The sequence below is a fragment of the Silurus meridionalis genome, chromosome 20 (genome assembly GCF_014805685.1).
Source record: "Silurus meridionalis isolate SWU-2019-XX chromosome 20, ASM1480568v1, whole genome shotgun sequence".
NCBI classification, from domain to species: domain Eukaryota; kingdom Metazoa; phylum Chordata; class Actinopteri; order Siluriformes; family Siluridae; genus Silurus; species Silurus meridionalis.
Genome location: NC_060903.1, coordinates 5,340,390 through 5,359,601, shown reverse-complemented (window position 1 = coordinate 5,359,601; position 19,212 = coordinate 5,340,390). Strand labels below are relative to the sequence as shown.

Genomic DNA, 19,212 nt, shown 5'->3' with positions numbered 1-19,212 from the left:
CAAACTGAGATTTTTGTGTTACTTTATATTAAACAAATTTCAGGTTGCAGTAAATTAATAGGATTGAGTTGATAACCAAATTTTTCTACACCTGATGTTAAATGAAAATCTCTGTGGCCTCGCCTACTGAACATGCCTGGACAAGTTCTGTTAAGACGAGGGAACGCATGGCTCGAATAATCTCAATATAAAGCACGGTAAGAGGCGAGTATGACTTTGTTTATAAGTTAATTATGTAAAAGCAATGTAATTAGTAATCATTTCAATTGTGTTACGACAAATGTTAATTTAGTGTGTAGAGGTTTGGCAACAATGCGAAAACACATATTTTAGCTAGTCACCTTTAGCAGTTTCACTTAAATATCTTTCATTTGTTTACCGTATAAGTAGGAATATTTCATATGACCTGATTGTGCAGCTAGAGATACATTTTCAACAATTGACAACAATTGTTACTTATTTTAGTGGCTGTGACCTACTGTACTATAATGTAATGTAATTTCATTAGCCATTTTACAACGAAGGACTTCATGGACAGCTCACCTGCATTTTTTGATGCAACACAAGTAAGTTTTATTTTCGTTTGTTTCAGATTTGATTTGAGATTCATGACACTGATTTTATTCAAATATATATATATATATATATATATATATATATATATATATATATATATATATATATATATATATATATATATGTCTATTTTGTTCATACATTCATACATTTTTGTTGCTACTAATAGGTACTAAATAATACAGTAATTCCACAGTAGGCCTTGAATCTGCTTGATAGACAAAGTAACAACAAATGAAAAAGCTGCAGAAGCCAGAATCAGGCAGATTAAGGAAATGCTTTTAGTATCAAACTTGAAAAACAATAACATTACTTTTGCATGGATACAAATTATTTTTATATTTTGCTGGTTAAATACAATTTCATCATAAGTTGTCGGAACTCAAAAATATTAATGGAAACAGTTGCGTTGATTTTTAATTTTGAGCCAAAACATTACTTTTTAGTGTACTATGATTTATTATATTTATAATGTTCCTATTACCATATATTATTCCTATTTTTATGTGAAAAGACTCGAATGTTACTCTTAGCGCACCAATATATTTATAGAACGATATTAATTAGTCAAGAACTGATTTATATTTGTTAAAGTTATCATGAGCCCAAAATCTTATTTTCAACTGTTTCAAAATAATTTGCATAAATAACACCTGGGTGTTTGACCAGTTACATTTTTATCACTTATAACTAAATAAGAACGATTGATTTTGCAAAATTGTAATAGATATTTGAGATATTTGACTTCCCCAGTTGGAAAAACTTCAGTAAAGTAAATATACTTGAAAAGGCTACTTAGATTCTTAGTACAGTAACAAATTACATTTACTTTGTTACTGTCCAGTGCTGGATACTGGGATCATATCTATCTGAATATGTGATTGCTAGTGTTGTAGAAAACAAAGCTAATTACTTGACTGTATTATCTAATATTTGCATTTTCCTCTCCTGCCTTTTGAAAACATTTGACACATCAACTGATTATCATCTGTTACATTCTAGCATATGCTGAACAACAATAACAAGCCAACCATCAGTTCTTTAACAAATATTAACCTCTTTTAATCTTTCACTCCTGCCAGCATCTGTCTGATCAGACGTCTTTAGATGAAAATGACGAAACGACGAAAATGACACTAGACATTTCCGACCAACTCCATCCCCTAACACAGCACTGACTGTGAATTCCTATTACAGGATTGTCAGGGTGACTCACAGCAGCACACCGTATTGTAGAGTATTTTTTGACACGTGATGCAATAATCGTGTTTTTATTTTATTTTCAACCCTATACTGTAGCCTAAACTATCCATCGATTTCTCGATGCCTGCCAGATTTTGGCAAATCCCACTGACAAGCCACGAATCGCATTCCTGTGAAGGGTCCAGAGTATTCCTGAAAACCGATATTTATCCCATCCACCCACAGCAGAGGCTGCAGGTGAGCTGTCAGATAAAGATGAATCCTGCATGCAAAATGATGCAGCCTGAGCAACCTTGATACAGTGTGGAATGAAAAACTGTTTTGACTGGAGGACAGTGTACTTTAAGACTGTGATGGAAAGGCTGCATGTAGTAGTGAAAGAGGAAAAGTTTAAGGAAGGATTTCACAAATGGCTCCACACTACCACCGCTTTGGCAATGTTGCATTCAGAATCATACAAGATTAAATAAAGGGCCGGTGCACTGAACTGTGATTTTTTCCATGCCATAGTCTAATATATATGATATTTTAATATATGGAGCTCTTTATGAAATACATGGTGTGAACCTTATTTAGATAAAAAGCATAGTTTTAAAGTTCGAATTAACTCCATTACATGCAGTCGGGTCTTTCCTCATTTGCAATGACAAAATAGCAATGGTTTTTCATACTTTAATGGCTTTTATGAATAATGCAAGCTGTGGGCATTTGCTAAGCCATAAACAAGTTTATTTTAAGTGTATATATAAATAATTAATATCCCCAAGAATTTTAAGTCCCATTACCAAAGACATTTAGGAATTATTGATAGCAATTGAAGTACAAATGTTTTTCATTGACCCTCTGTATAAGGTAATTGTATTTATTTATTTATAGTTTATCATAGTGTTCATTGCAATGTTTTGGATGAAAAAGTTTTGGATGAAATACTCTATATGTAGCTGTGTCAGTTTCCACTTCACAAATGTCTGTTTATATTTGGAGAACATGCTACAACTCATTATATACATGTAGGTTCTTTACAGATTACTGTAACTAGTAAAAGGTTACTGTGGTAGAATCTTTCAATTAAAAAATTAAGTTGAACTGTTTAGTATGTTTTTGTGCCAACATCTGTGTATTTTATACTATATATTTTATACCCACATAGACAAGCTGGACTCAACATAACTCCTGTTAGCAATAGTGAAACAGACAAATTACAAACTATTTGGGCTGACATCTCTTTTTATCACGACTCTGAAACATTTCTGCTACCTAATTTCCTTGGTATAACAGAAGTAATGAGATTTTTTAGACTACAGGTCCCGGTGCCCTAACACCTGCTCTGTCCAATAAATGACCAGCTCTTTCTAATGGTAGAAAAGATTAGCCCATGACTCCTCTATTGCTCCCAGACTGAAAAGAATAATGAATTCTTACTTTTTTCTCTGCTTGGATATGAACACTCAACGAGGGGGAACAGGTGTGCTGTGATTTTAGCCACCAGATCCCATTTGTAAAATGTCAACTCAGGGACTGGGGGAAATCGTATGCTGGTCCCAGACCTCATTTGCAGAGGAAGAAGGTAGAAAGAGAGAGAGAGAGAGAGAGTCTAGACTGATTTAAGGAATATGCTGAGGTATGTAGGTTAATACCAGTTGTGCAAAATAAAGTCCCTGTATGATCAGTATGCAAGGAATTATAAAAGGAAATGGTTTTCCTGAAGCCCATCAGTAATGTACAGAGAAACTGTACCTAATAAAAGGTATTTAAATATATCTACTTGAATCAAAGTAAAGAAGTATCTAAATTGAAACATATTTAATGGGTAAGATGCTGGACTTTTTAATCAGAGGGTCAGAAGTTCAAATCCCAGCACCACCAAGATCCGCTCCTTGCCCTTTAGCAAGGCCCTTAACCTTTGCTTGCTCAATTGTATAACTAAGATATTAAGTCTGTGGATAAGGGCATTTGCAATATTTGCTCTAAATGTTAATGAAATAACTAATAATCCATCATGCCCAGTGCATGCAGTCAGGTGAGTTAAAAAAAACACTAAAGGTGCATTATTAACAACAACATTTAATGAGCTAGCTAATTTAACCTTTTAAATATCGTTTACAAAAAAACAAAAAACGAATTAGCTCATTTCAAAAACCCTCAGATAACTCACTTAGCAAGCACATTTACCAATTTTGACTTACTAATTAAAATTACAATACCGTGTGAACAATCTAAATTTAGAAACTAATGTATACAATTTAACTCATTTATTTAACAAACGAATGCATAAAACGTAACTAGCAAACATACTGAACATGTAAACTTCTTACCTAATTTTCCAAACCAAAAAGAAACCTACTTCTTTAGCTTTGATTATATATTTTTTATGTTAAAATTATATATAAAATATATAAAAAAATATTATTTTCACATACAAGGCATGTGAGACACCTCATTCTGAATGAATTCAGCAAAAACCGTCTTAGCAGAAAAGAAAAATAGAAAAGAAATGGCCTGGAGTCTGTTTTGCTCAGCTAGACATATATGAAAGATTTTTTAAACATTTAGCAGTTGTAACTTTTTGTAATTCAGTTCATTCATAAGAAACACAATAAAGCCTCCCTTGCCTGTTCCTTTCTTTTTGCCGCTACATTTTTTCAGTTGACGTTTGTATGTGTATCACCCCAAATATAGTGTGTTGCACCACTAATAGCCCTCAAGTGTCTTTCCGAGTGATAGGGAGAGCAATAGAGCAGGTGCTTGGTGCTGAACCTCATGCTGTGAGCTGTCACATTGCATCCACACACCTGTAATGATCTGTCATTTGGGTCAGGTCACTGTCCTGTTAGTCTGTCAGGATCACCTTGGGAGATCGAGTCAAGTTGCGAGCGAACACTGCTGCTAGATGTTGCTTTCATTGCTGAAATAAAAAAAAAAAGCCCAGTATAGCTCGTTACAAGCATGAGCCCTATAATCCAATCTTGCTGCAAACTAACTAGCATGATTGTGCTTATTTTCACCAGCAAGGCCAGTGTTTCCAGTTCAACATTTGTATGATATGCTAGTGTTGATCATGCATCGTGACTGTAAAACAAGGTTGCTTGATTCTCAATGCTTTGAAAGAATGCTTGAAAAATGATTAACCTTATGTTCTAGTCTTATATCTAAATATCGTTCTTTCTGATAACAAATGCTCAAGGACTAAAGACAAATTTTTAGGGATGTAATAATATTTTGGACAGTTTTTTATGTAAGAGTGTGCAGATCAATAAAATACTGCAAACTGGCTGATGGATCAATCCCTGCAGTTCACTGAAAAGAATAACTGTCAGTCAACCGAAGGTTATTCTTAGTGATATTCTCAGCAGTCCAGCAAAAAAAGACCAAACAAGCCCATGTATTTTAACATTAATGGGCTGCCTGTGCTGTGTCACTGCCTTCTTGTCTGCTCAAAGTCAAAGATTATTAATATACTATTACACTCTAGTAAAAACTGCCATGCGTGATATGCATATCTGTCATTCTTCATGCTCTCAAGCTGAACCCTTACAAAAGTTGGTCAAGCACATGAAATGCTCATCATCAGAGAAATGCTCATCATCAGCCAAAAATGTTAAACATACCTTTCTTTAGTAGCCTGTTCCTGTTTGGAGCATTAGCTACTCACTATCCAAACACTATGAGACAAACTAGTCCTGGACTGCATCAGGCTTTGCAAAACAGAACAGCCAGTGGTGGAGATGCTGTGCAATTTGTACTCCATTCTATAAATTATTACTTTTGACATTTAAATTCTTAAGTATTTATGAATCTATTGGAAAGGCAATGTGCTCTGCAGGCTCTTAAATCCAACGTTTGGTTTAAGGGTTGCCAGATTGCAGAGTCAGTTTGTAGCTCAGTTTAAAACCCAGACGAGTTCAGTTGCTTGTTTATTTTCAAACTTCAGCTACCATTCCAAATACAATTCCAGTTTTTTAGCCCTGCATGATCTACTATAACAATAGAAATAAATAGCCATTTTTTACTGCAGAGTCAGCATCAGACCTGACTTCAATGTACTCATACCTTAAGCCAAATGTTTCTTAAATGCATTGGCAGGCCATGCATTTGGTACCTGGGCCTTCACTGGGGACTTACACGACGAACCAAAAACGCGATATAACAACGCATGGCATTACAGAGAGAGAGGCATTTCACATATGGAGGATGAATACAGTTTTACTAAAGCAAGTGCCATACCTCTACACTACAACCGCAGCTGTGCTACCTACATCATCTGGAGCAGCTCAGAATCAACATTTGTCTAATAACATGACAAAAACATAAAAAATTAAATAAAATACAATGTACTCACCAGAAATGCAGACTCATAATTTGCACCACTTCTTAGAGTCAGTAAGTCAGTGGTACCGCTCGTAGGCACTGGTCTGGAAGTGGCGATCAGAACCTTTTCCAGGCTGAGACAAGCTAGATAGCTTCTGGGTTGGCCGACTTCTCCTCACAATGTCTAGCTTTTCTTAAAAATGTATTTTTAAGTATGTCTAAAACCAAATCAATTTCTCTTCCTTTGTAGGTATGAAAAAGTCTAACTCAGATGTATTTATGTGTGCAGGGCATTACAGATGTGTTTTGCCAGTCAAACTTAGCTGTAACAGTTTCCCTCTGACCAACCAATCAAAGGACAGAAAAATGCTGACGCTATTCTGGGCCAGCTAGCTGCCCTGTGAGGCGAGTTTGAAAATCTGATTGGTTAAAGAAACAGACCTATTGCTAATAGAAAACTATGGTAAAAAGGCCAGCAGTACTGACTTTGAAGGCCCTGGGCAGATTAGATTGACATGGCAGCACATAGAGGCTGAAATCTGATTGGACAAAAAATCTAACATCCACATACACGTACTGGAAGCAATGCAGCCAAGAGAAATGCTACAAAATGAAGAGAATAAAACGGTTGGGAATAAATTAATACAATTTTATGGAACAAATATTAGAATTTAGGTTGTAAATGTAGGTCAGTGCTTCTGATCATGTTTAGGCCAGAAAAGAAGGCTTTGCTGGCCCTGACCGCCCCCCACTGATTAACTGCTTTATTGAGTACTGTGTACGTTAAGTGCAGATGATCTAATGTTTAAGTGTGATGTAATAGTTACATATAAAAAATAACTGTTAGTCATTTTTACATTCCTTTAAATGTAAGAAAATAGCAACAATAAATTTGTATCAACACATTAAAACTTTACTTACGGAATTCATTAAGAGAAAGAACTATTAAAGATGTAACCGATGTGCTCTTATGTAATTTCACAGAATTAGGGAAACCTTTCAATGGGTTTTATTCATTCATTTATGCAATTATTTAATAAGCCAATCAAGGTGGGGTGATTGCAGTGACTTTGGTTATGGCATTGGTTTGTGCCAGACACACTGTTTTACTGAAACTGATGAGCTTTTAGGATTTTCACATACAATGGTATGCATTGTTTAAACACACTGATGCAAACAAAATCTTTCAGTTCTGTCTGAGGATAAAAAAACATAAGAGGAGAATGGTCAGGTCAGTTGGAGCTGTCTGGAAAGCTACAGTAAGTTAAATAATGACTCGTTTCAATTAAGGTGAGCTGAAAAGCATCTCATAAAAGAAAAACATGAGGCTACAGAACACTGTATCTGTTCAGAGTCTTCAGTGAGCACAGAGGTGAAAAATGGTCTTTCATGGGGAACACTAAGATCACAATTTTTTTACTTTCATGGAGATCACTAAGATCACATTTTGCGATGATCAACATGTATCTGCATGTATTAAACTGCTACCGGGAATCGCCAAGCTGCCACTCTTGGGGCCCTTTTAGCAAGGCCCTTAATCCTTTGTGCTGCAGGTGTGCTGTAACATGTCTGACCCTGAGCTTCCTAACATAGCATGAATATGTGAAGAACATGTGACAACTATAACACAAATGCTCAGTGTGTGTGTGTGTGTGTGTGTGTGTGTGTGTGTGTGTGCTTACTAGTGATTTTACTGTAAAAACTGTGTGAGATTAAACATTTAATTATACCATGATATGGGAGGAGCTAGATCATGTGTCAACTCCACCCCTTGAAGTTGGTCTGCAGCTATAGGAACAAGAACAATTGGATCGGAAGTTGCATGATCTGGCAACACGTTTAATCAGCAGGACGCGCGTGGGTTCCACCCGCCCATTTTTGACGACTAGATCTCCAGTGTTGGTTCATTCCCGAGGCCGGTGAGGCGCACGAGCGCGAGCGATCCTCCCGCGCCATGCCTCGTTACTACTGAAGCGGACGCGCGAGAGCTCCCGAGAAGCGTGCGATGGAGAGACGACATTTCGGTAAGGCGCGCGCGCAGAACGTGGTTGCTTTGTCTTTTGATGGAAACTTGGTCCAGATGAAATCGGTGCGCACTCCGTCGCATGTGTGCATTATGTTGCATTATTATGTTGCGTATATTTTTATTAATAGGATAATTTAATGTATTATTGCGCGCTGACCCTTTCAGATCAAGCATCAGGGTTACATCAGGGTTGTCTCCGATACTTAAGTGAGCGCGCATAACGGCGATAATATCGCGCAGCACCGTGCAGCACGCGCTCGGTTTTATTTCTATATCACAATCATTATCATGCTATGTAATCTGTCTGGTTCGTGCCATCACATGCATTACAGTGCTTGGATTTCTATGAATCCACAGTATGATCAGCTCCATATACAAACACAGCACTCATGCATTCTTCTATTCTCTACCCCCCAAACTCGGACTAACTGCTCACACAGAAGTCTGGAGATGATCTGAATCAATCAACTAAACATTTTTTTAAATAATAATTTGCTTTTTGTCTCTAGTCGTGCAACTAGTCAGTCTGTTATAAAAGGTTATTTTACTCCAGTGATGAAGGCGCACGAGTCTGGCGCAGCTCCGTCCCTCTCTAACAGAGCCTTCTATATCATCAAATTCGTTTTAATATCCTCATAAATTGTTCGTGCATTCAGTGTAAACCGAATTGTTTTTCACTCACTTTTCTACATTATATCCGGTACTGTTTTGTAGGTATGGCTACTGCTGTAGCCCATCTGTTGCTAGGCACAGTCTGTAATCCAGCTTTTACCCCATGCATCAGTGGAAAGAGACCACATTAGGACCACTGCAGACCGGGGATTTCAGGTGGTGGACCTTTAAAAACACTGTACGATTTGTTTTTGTAGCTTATGATCTCCATGCATCTGGAAGATGTACTGTATGTGGTGCACCTGTATTGGTTTTTAAAGAGTCCTGTGAAACGGAATTATTATTAAACCCACACCACAGTCACCTTTTCCAGTTGAAAAATAACATACTAACCATATCCAGCACATTATGGTACAACAACAAGAACAACAAAAGTTTTTTTTATTTTCTTTCTTTTCAGTAATTATACTGAGATACTGCTGGTATGAGTGTGTGTGTGTGTGTGTGTGTGTGTGTGTGTGTGTGTGTGTGTGTGTGTGTGTGTTATTGGACACTTCTGTAATGTTATATCATGCACCATTTTTTGTTAATTGTCCACTGCTTGTTTATTAGAATCAGCTTTTGATCACAGAAGGTGCTTAAAATTTCCAGTAAAACTGCTGTTCCTGATGAGCTCTCATCTCCCCATTGCTCACAAAGCATGCCACTATCATGTTTGGGTCACTGCTTGTCAGAAAACATAATAAGATCTGGTCAGCGATGGTCCTGTGGTCAGGTTTTAATAATAATCCGAGTGGATGGAACAGCCACCTGGAGGATGCTGATGAATAAATCAAAGCTCAAGGGGTAAGGCACGAACTGCTGTTTCATCATTCAAGAATGTCACATGTGGTTCTGTGTTTTCAAAAAAGGCCCAGGAGCTACTAACATAAAAATAGAGCTCAAAAAAGACTTGAAGAATTATTTTCTCAGTAAGCCTGTGATTTTTTATTCAAAAGCCAAAAATGTCTAATGAGGTAGCATGTGTGACTGTGTGCATGGTGTTATGCTGTGTTCATAAAACTGTACAAACCAGGCATTTTCAATCGAGTCCTCAAGGCCTACAGGCAGGTACATGAGTCTCAACGTCCTTCCAGAGTTTAATTAGCCCTCCAGGTGTCTTAACAGCAGATCCTAATCCCCTAAAGTATGTGTGTGTGTGTGATTTGGGTTTGTTTTGTGCCATTCAACAGAGCCATTTCTAATGTTTTTGCTTAAGTATACATTATAAATAATGATGGAATGATGTTCAACCATCTTAATATTTCATTAATGCCCTATAGGTTTGGTCCAGCACTTCTAAATGAATATCCAATCATAACAGAATGTCAGATGTCCACAATGTCAGGCTGTAATGTATGTTTAAAGCAGGGTTTATGTTTATCATCAATGCAATGACTGCCAAGCATAATACATCAGCACCATGGACAGAGCAAATGTTTTTTAATTTATAAAGAAAATGTTTTTGCTGTTTATAATGATTTAATATTTTAGTTCCTTTTTTCCTCCCAACATGAATCTCTTTTATTAAGTGAAAATCAACTAATTATGCCTCTAAAGCAATGCATGACCCCTTGTCTTTGATTGGTGAATGTTAAACATTATATTGAAACACTGACGTTATGACTCATAACTTAGCGACTGGGTTTTTTACATGATTGCAATTAAAATCACCATTCCACAATTGTGAAATGAAACTACTCAAGATACACATTCATGCAACGTCATGATGAGGTGCCAGATTTTTCATACAAGAAATGTTTTTTTGTGCAACCAATACACCACAAGTACCACAGTCCTGTCTCAACTTCGATTGGTCAAAACATGATCACTATTTTTTTCTAACCCTGACAGAAATGCTGGTTGTAATTCAGATCACAGGTTTATATGAAGGTACTCTTTTAGGTTTGTTCCAATAGTCAAAAATTAATTCCTTTGTCTGACCTGTCTGGTGCACAATCTGTATGATCTACTGCAGATCCACAAAAAACATTGTTTTAAGCAAATAAATACCTATAATCATTGATACTTTTAAGGTTTCCTAGATGTTTAGGAGACAGTTATTAAACCTTTATATATGTAGTCTCCATGGTCAGTACAGACTTCAGAAGAGAGGATTTGACTGTTTGATTTCTGTTTCTTATCAATTTGATAAGAGAGAAAAAAGAGAGACTGTTGATGAAGTGGCTGTTTACAGTTGCTGTAACAGAACTCTGTCATTCCACAGCATTAAATGTAACTATAAATGGATGAAAATCATAGTGTTTTATCCATTTAGAATATTCAAATTTTCAGTTGTTTGGAAATTGCTATGGTATAAAAGAAATAAAACCTCACCTCATTACTAGATGAAGCCTTTGTTCATATAAGCCAATACCTCAATCTTTAGTCCATTATCTGGCATCTTAATATCTGGTGCATTATGTTTCTGTGCAAATAGCCACAGTAATACATCCATATGATGAGTGGAAGTATATTTTTGTATTTCGTTCTTTGATCTTTGTGCTTTCACATTTATTAGGCCCAATGAGAGGTGTCCTTTCCAGAGAGGCTACTCTTCAGCTCTTCACACAAGGAGGTGATATTGTGTTCCCTTGAAACATCACGCTTCAATGCAGCCAACTTATAAATGGCCCATAGATGAGGACAGAGTCTTTACTGACCCTTTGAGGGAGGCATATGGCATTTTCAGGGTGTGAGTGTGGGAGTATGGATGCCTGTACAGTTTGCATTGTTCTTTCAGCTCTGCTCAGTTTAAAAAGAAGGCGAGAAAGAAAAAGATCTTTAGTCTATCACTAGCATTAGCTGCATTTAGATCCATATCCCTGCATGTTCTAATGTACATGTGTGTGTGTCTGTGTGTGTACTATGTACATATATATTAAGGTTTATTTTATTATAATGTATGTATGTATGTATGAATGTATATAATATATTGCACCAGAGAGGAATTCAGATGAATCTATTTCTGTGTTAAAACTGCATTCAGTCTTTAGTTTGATCTGAAATTAGCATGGATAAAAGTGGCAAAGCCGTTGTCTGTATCTCGCTCAAAGCATGGTCTGAGAATTCTGTTTCTGACAACTTCATTATTCACGTTCATAATTGTTCTCGACTGCATGGACTTTGGGCTCGCATAGTTATTACTCATGTTTGTACTTGTCTGCAGTCATTTTCATCAAAATTATTTTCGAAAGCCACCATGACCCTGACCAGGCAGTTACTAAGGATGAATGAATGAAGACTGTAGAATGTAAATTAATGCTATATGAAAGTAAAAAGCTTTTGTGGCTATTTTTTGTTGCTCAGTACGATTCCAGTCTGAATGCACAAATGCCCTGTGAAACTTTTTGGCCTGAATAGTGTACCTTCTAATCAAGTCTGTATGTGAAGATGATCAGTTTATTGCAAGTAATGTATTTGTATACAATACCATCTCTAATGAATAACGTTACAGTCCAAAACAGTACATAGATATACCCAGTTCATGACTGTGTCTCTAAGACCTTTAAGAATAGGGTGGAATACACATTATGCTTAGGCAAACTGACTATTAAAGGTTACTATTAAAAAAGAAATACCTTGGATAAAAACGCTGCACATTCACTGTAATTTGCAGTTGTTTGTGTTGAGGTCTACTAGAATATACAGTATATGGCTATCATGAATACGATTGAGCTGTTGTGTTTTTTGGCATTGAGATGCATTGAATCGAATCTCACTGAAGGTCCCTGACCCTTGGGCTTGTTAAAGAGCTCCAGCAGGGGTCTCAGCCAGCACATTAAAGCTCATATTCCCAACAGGCTGCTATTCTAAAACCCTGGCATTTCCAAAAAAACTGTGTGCCAGAACAAACATTTATGAGATGAATAATTCATAAATTCGCCCTAAGCCATACAAAATTATGAATTATTAAGCAAATGGATCACCTACCGTCAAAGTCGGGGAGTGATTTGTGCATTATTCAGGGCAATTAAGCAATGGAATCTTCTCACATAAATTGGTTTATATGATAAGACAGCCTTTAGAGATATGTGTGTTTCTAGCTGTCTCAGAGCATATAGCTTTTGCAAATCTTGAATTTGCTTTTATTTCATGAGTTTCTTATCTATACATAGAATGTATACAGCATACACACACCCATTGTCTACTTACACCTGTACGCACACATCTCAGTCCAAAAATGACATTCATACAGATGAAGACCTTCATTTAATGTCTATGTCAAAACATCAGAATAAAGAAAAGGACGTTTTCTGTAACTTTGTACAATGAATGTTGGCATCAGATGGGTTTGTTTAAACGGTTTCAAACGGCTAAACTCCAGAATTTAAGTTTAGACAAAATGGTGTGAATAAGAAAACAAACAAACAAAAAAAACATTGCCTGATTGACAGTGAAGTGCTTTGTTAATAATCGGGTCACAGGAAAATAGATAGATAGAATAAAACCGCCAAAAAGGATATAGCATCTTAAATAATCACTCTTTACAACCATGGTAAGTAGAAAAGCATCTCAGCATGATGAGCTTCAACAGCAGAATACCACATCGGGAGCCCCAACAACAGGATCATCCTGGACAGGCTATCATGGACACAGAGTCTTTGTCTTTATCACTTGGTCTCAAAGCAACTGAAACCAGTCTGGTCATTGTTTTTTTTATATTTATTGTAACACCAATAAAGTGTTTCAGCCTGCAGACTCTGCACACAGGGTTCTTCACACCGTTCAGTGTAAACTCTCGAGAATGTTGTGTGTGAAACTCCCAGGACATCAGCGGAAATACTCAGACCAGCCCATCTGGTACTAACAAGCATGTCGTAGTTGAGTTCACCCCCAGTTAATGTTTCATGTTTGTTGTCAACATTAACTTGACGTATCTTCTGTGTTGTATGCATTGTACTGCTGCCACATGAATTGGCTGATTAGATAACTGGCTCAATGTGCAGGTGCACAGGTGTTCCTAATTTAGTGGATGGTGAGCATAACAACCAGACATGCTGCTGAATCTAAAATAGGTGAAATATTAATAGTAAAACCAATAAAAGCATTGTGATAAGATGTTGAGCCACCATGGACCATTGGAACATTTTTAAAACGTGTTCCATTGTACTTTAAGGATGAGCACTGTTTTTTTTCCACATAAGATGTTACCTTTATTTAAATCCAAAGATTTCATGGTGGTGTTAAAAAACACTGGTTCATATGTTGCTTTAAAAATTCCCGGGCGTGATCAATTAAAATTGAGCTCTGGTGACAGGCAAGGCATAATTTAACACCCTCATCAAACCATTCAAATGAACCATTATGCCCTCAGGATGGGGGACAGGGCCAGCATGGGTGACACCACAACTATCAGAAAAAAAAAAGATGTTTCATCATAGACAAAAGGTCATTTAGTAGAGCTTGTATTGATTTGTAGTGTCCAATCTGTCTAAGAAGATTAAAAAACAATGTCTGAAAGAGGCAAGACAAAATGTCTTTCACAATAAAACAGCCGTTCAACTTGTTACTTCTCTGTATTAACTTTAAGAAGAGTGTACAAAATTGTAGAAGAATGTGCCATATTCATATTTATTAATATAAATATCCAGAAAGCACCATTATAGTCTTTAAACCTGATTAATAAGTGGTAGGTGTATAGGGCAGGTGCTTATGGGACTTTAATACTATTGTAATACTAATGTCTTCATGTGGTCTGTTTGTAGAGATGGCAAAAGTACACACTTCTCTCACTCAAGTAGAAGTTCAGATACTCGTGTTAAAAGACTCAGGTGAAAGTTGAAGTACTGACTACGCTTTTTTACTCAAGTTAAAGTGAAGTTTGGGCTCTGACATGTACTTAAGTAAAAAGTAGCCATTACTACTACCTGTTTTAGTGTCACGCTGGTAACTGGACCCTACATATTATTAATATATTAATATATAAGAATTGTAATTTTTATTATCTTATAAATGTATCCTAGCTGAACAACCACCATATAGAACACAAGCAGAAAAAGATGATGGTGATAAGGAAAGTCTCTGTTCTCAGTCATGTTTACATCGCTGTCTCATCCACGTTAGCTCCATACTTCTTGGTGCCTTCTGCCTTGCTTGTTGTTAGCTTCATAAGCTAGTCTATGTCTGCGGTACGTGAGAGCCTGGAAGTGATACACCAGTGGTAGGTTGAAAAAAACGTGCAATGACAAGAAATAGGTTGATGGGCGGAGAAAAGCGCGCAATGAGAAGAACAATATTGATCATGTCACCGAATAGATTGGAACTGAAGTAAAGCGCTTGGATTGTAAGTGTAAATGTAAGAAGAAAATACAGATATTTGTGTAAAAATGTAATGAGTGAAAGTAAAAAGTCAGAAAAATAAATTACATACTGATACAAGAAAAATCTACTTAAAGTACAATAACAAAGTATTTGTACTTCTTTACTTCCCACCTCTGTCTGTTTGTATATGATTTCGATATACCTGTTCACCGTTTCTTTTTTACTTGTCAAACTATCAGCCAGTATGCCATTGATGTGAAATACATCTACATTTCTGTGTCTCCTGCAGGATGACTGACGGATCCATTGTCTAGCAGTCAAAATGATAGCGACAGGTGGGCTCCTGAGAATCTCGCGGCGGCAGGACTCGTTGCGCACCAAGAACCGAGCAGAGAACAAGAGGAGAAGGAAAGCTAGGAAGAAGATGAAGAACAATGTGGTGGTGGTAAAGGGCAAGCTGAAACTGGTCTCTGTATCTGGAATGGTTGCAGCACTTGGAGTGTTTGTCTTAATGGTGGGAATTTCGATGGCTGTTCTGGGATACTGGCCCAAAGAGGCCTCAGCTTACACAAAAGTCTTTCCAAAAGAGAAACACTCTATAAAACAAGCAACTGATTCCAAAAAACCTATTTGGTCAGCCTCAAACTACACAGGTAATTCCAAGCTCTGGAAGAAGCCGCACTGGAATAGTAGCGATGGGATGATTAATGCTACCAAGCCTAATTTCAGGCCTGATGGATTTTTTGAAGGCCTGTTTTCCACTTATCTGTATTCCGACAACCTCAAGGTTTTTGGACCACTGGTCATGGGTATTGGTATCTTCCTTTTTATTTGCGCCAATGCCGTGCTCCATGAGAACCGTGACAAAAAGACTAAAATCATTGACCTGAGGGACATTTACTCTACTGTTATAGACATCCACAGCTTGCGCACCAAAGGCCATGTACCTCTTAATGGGCTGTTAGGCTGTACGCAATCCAAGGAAGGAGATCATCCATCAGCCACACATAAGACAGCCATGCCTTCAAGAGGTTCCTGGCCTTCTACTGTGTCATGTAAGGAAAAAGATTACAGGAGATCGTCATTCGCCAGAAAGTTCAGCTGGTCTAGAGAAAGACAATCCCTCACAGAGACAATCTACACCATTTACAGAGATCAGAACAGGCCCAAAGAGCTGACACCTGCTCCCAAGGAGTGGAAGACATGCTCTATAGTCACTTCATCAGTTAATGCTTTTACATTGCCTGTAATTAAACTGAACAACCAGGAAATGGAGGGAAGACAAGAAGAACGAGAAGAAGAGCAGGCTACATCATACAATCCGACAGAGATACTGCAGCCAAATTGCCACGGCTCTGGCTGCTCAGAAGAACTTCTCAGCACTGCCATACAAACTAAAGCTGAGGTATTGAGTGCAGGTATGTTGGTATCTCGGGATTCCAGGCTTTCAGGTGAGGTATCCAGTTTATGCCAGCAACAGCTGCAGCTGCCCAGTTCTGGGTTTAGGATCCTGGGCTCCCACCTGTCCCTGAATGCCCTTTCTGACCCGGGCACAGGACGGCATGAGGAAAGGTCACGCAGATTCAGCTGCCCGAGGCTGGACCGCTTGGGCAGTAAGGGCTATATAAAACTGGCAGCGTTAGGAGGAGACTCATTTGAAGCCCCAGATGGGGGACCAGAAACAGGTGTGGAGGGACCAGAGCAGACGGAAACACAGAGTAATGCTATCAATGCACATACATTCCCCAACAATTCTCTCACTCAGCTGCACACAGAACCTATCATTTCGAACTCTCATACAAGTGATGTAGATGTGGACCAAAAGGTAAATCTCCAACAGGGAGGGCAGGTCTGAGCATGTTTGAGCAAGTCTGCATGCTCAGGCATATCAGAAAGATGTACTTGTTAATGGCTTAGGGTTTTTTGGTGGAAAGACTTTTTCTTAGTTTGTAGCATAAATAAGATAAGCTTTTGTGCTGAACACAACACACATAAAAGAACATGAAAGTATTTAAAAAGACTGGTGGTACAATCAAACTTTTGAGGAAACCATTACTCACTTATTTGCAGTATTTACAAACAAGTTGTTCTTGTGCCTTCCACTGATCTGTTAGGCTTATATACTGTTCTTGTCCTGCATTGTGTCACCTGTTAATTAGCTCTTCTTGTAAAAAAAAAAAAAAAAAAGAGCAATTATGTTATTGATGTATTTTCTCCTGATTTATTAACTTTCCACACAAATGACTATTTCAGCTCGAAGACCTTTAGTTGTTAGTCAAACCTCTGTACTGTGTTTATGAAAGAGACATCATCTTGCTTTGCATATACATCAACAGAATATAATTATGCAACCTCATGAACTTTGTTTTATTGTACCTGGGTATTGTTGTGCAATCAAACAGCAATAACTGCTAGAGATGAATCCTCAGGTCTCACCTTGGCTGGAAAATGATAAAGACGATAAATGAATTGTTCTTTCCCTATAGACTGTTTTGTGGTTGAATGTATGTCATGTTCATGCACAATCGTTACTGGTCAAGAGTCAATAGATGAAATAAAACCATACAAATGATAGAATTTATGGCTGATTTGGTTTTTTTTTTTTTGTTTTTTTACTTCTGTATGGTAAGTATGTTTTGGTTTGTAGTGACCTCTGTTGGTGATCAACGGTAGTGAACCTTTTAACAACGTTTCTGGATTCATTGTGGAACACTTGAATACATCTGCTATATCTTTGATTATGTTTCATTTTTGCAAGTAATGTTTTGTTTTCTTTTACATACAAGAAAAAAAACAGTACGTTATTTTAATGTAGGGGATTGAATTGTCGCCTACGTTGAATTGTGAATTTTTCTTTTTCTATGTATTTGTCAGTACTTCGAATTGTATTTGTAGAATATTTAATTTAAATTCAATTCAAAACCAATAAAGTAAATAATACAACTATTTTGACTATTGTTAATATTGAAATACAATTTCAGGATGAGGTACTTTCAAGTTTTCACTTTTATTTTAGGAAGCATTTCAGGGGTCTTTCCCATTCAAGCTATTTACTCAAATGTTCAGCCTAAGATACTGATACAACCAGGCCAGATTTTTGTACTTTTGTTGTGTTTTTTTCTTTTCATGTATAATTTGTTATAATACATATACTGAGTGACATATTTTCATCTTTGGTGTTTTGACTGGTTTTAAAGGTGTAATCTTTTTAAAAACATACACAGATCGGGCATAAAATTATAGCATTATGACTAGTGAAGTGAATAACACTGAAGCCCCTGTTAGTGGGTGGGATATATTAGGCAGCAAGTAAACATTTTGTACTCAAAGTTAATGTCTTAGAAGCAGGAAAAATGGGCAAGGGTAAGGATTTGAGCGAGTTTGACGAGGGCTAAAATGTGATGGCTAGACGACTGGGTCAGAACATCTCTAAAACAGCAGCTCTTGTGGGATGTTTCTGGTCTGCAGTGGTCAGTATCTATCAAAAGTGGCTCTAGGAAGGAACAGTGGTAAACCGGTGACAGGGTCGTGAGTGGCCAAGGCTCATTGATACACGTGGGGAGTGAAGGCTGATCAGTGTGGTCTGACTGTAGCTCAAATTGCTGAAGAGATTCATGCTGTTAATTCTCAATTGGTTACGACTGTTTTGGCAGCAAAAGGGGGACCAACACAATTTTAGGGAGATGGTCATAATGTTAATGGTAATGATGTAAAGTTAAACTGGTCGGTGTATTTCAGGATGAGGTACTTTCAGCCTTCCAATGAGTGTTCGGGACTCAGACACACTCTCAGTGTTCAAGTCGAGGCTGAAAACATATTTATTCAGTCAAGCCTTTTATTGTTTTATTATATAAAGGAGCAGATATGGAGGTATCATGGATATAGAGTGTCCGGTGAACTGGTATATTTGTATGCTGTCGCCCCCGGAGTATGAACAGGAGCTTTGAGGATGGATTTGGACTGTACTTAATGTCAACAGTCTGCTAAACTGACTCAAGACTACAGTTTGCATTTGATCACCATCATTGCACACCTCAACATTATTTAGCTGTAACAAATGGACATTCAGTGCCACCCAGATGACGATGAGTTCCCTCTTGTGTCTGGTTCCTCTCAATGTGTCTTCCTTATGCCATCTCAGGGAGTTTTTCCATTGCTCAATTGCTCACACTTCTAAAGAACAA

General features: G+C 37.3%; 1 protein-coding gene across 1 annotated transcript; it reads left to right on the top strand.

Annotated features, from left to right (window-relative positions):
• The first annotated feature begins 7,910 nt into the window (after window positions 1-7,910).
• On the top strand, window positions 7,911-17,974 carry LOC124402744 (transmembrane protein 200C). Its single transcript, XM_046875940.1, has 2 exons — window positions 7,911-8,111; window positions 15,318-17,974. The coding sequence occupies exon 2, from the start codon at window positions 15,351-15,353 to the stop codon at window positions 16,881-16,883; it is 1,533 nt and encodes a 510-aa protein (XP_046731896.1). The 5' UTR covers window positions 7,911-8,111; window positions 15,318-15,350; the 3' UTR covers window positions 16,884-17,974.
• Window positions 17,975-19,212: the final 1,238 nt, after the last annotated feature.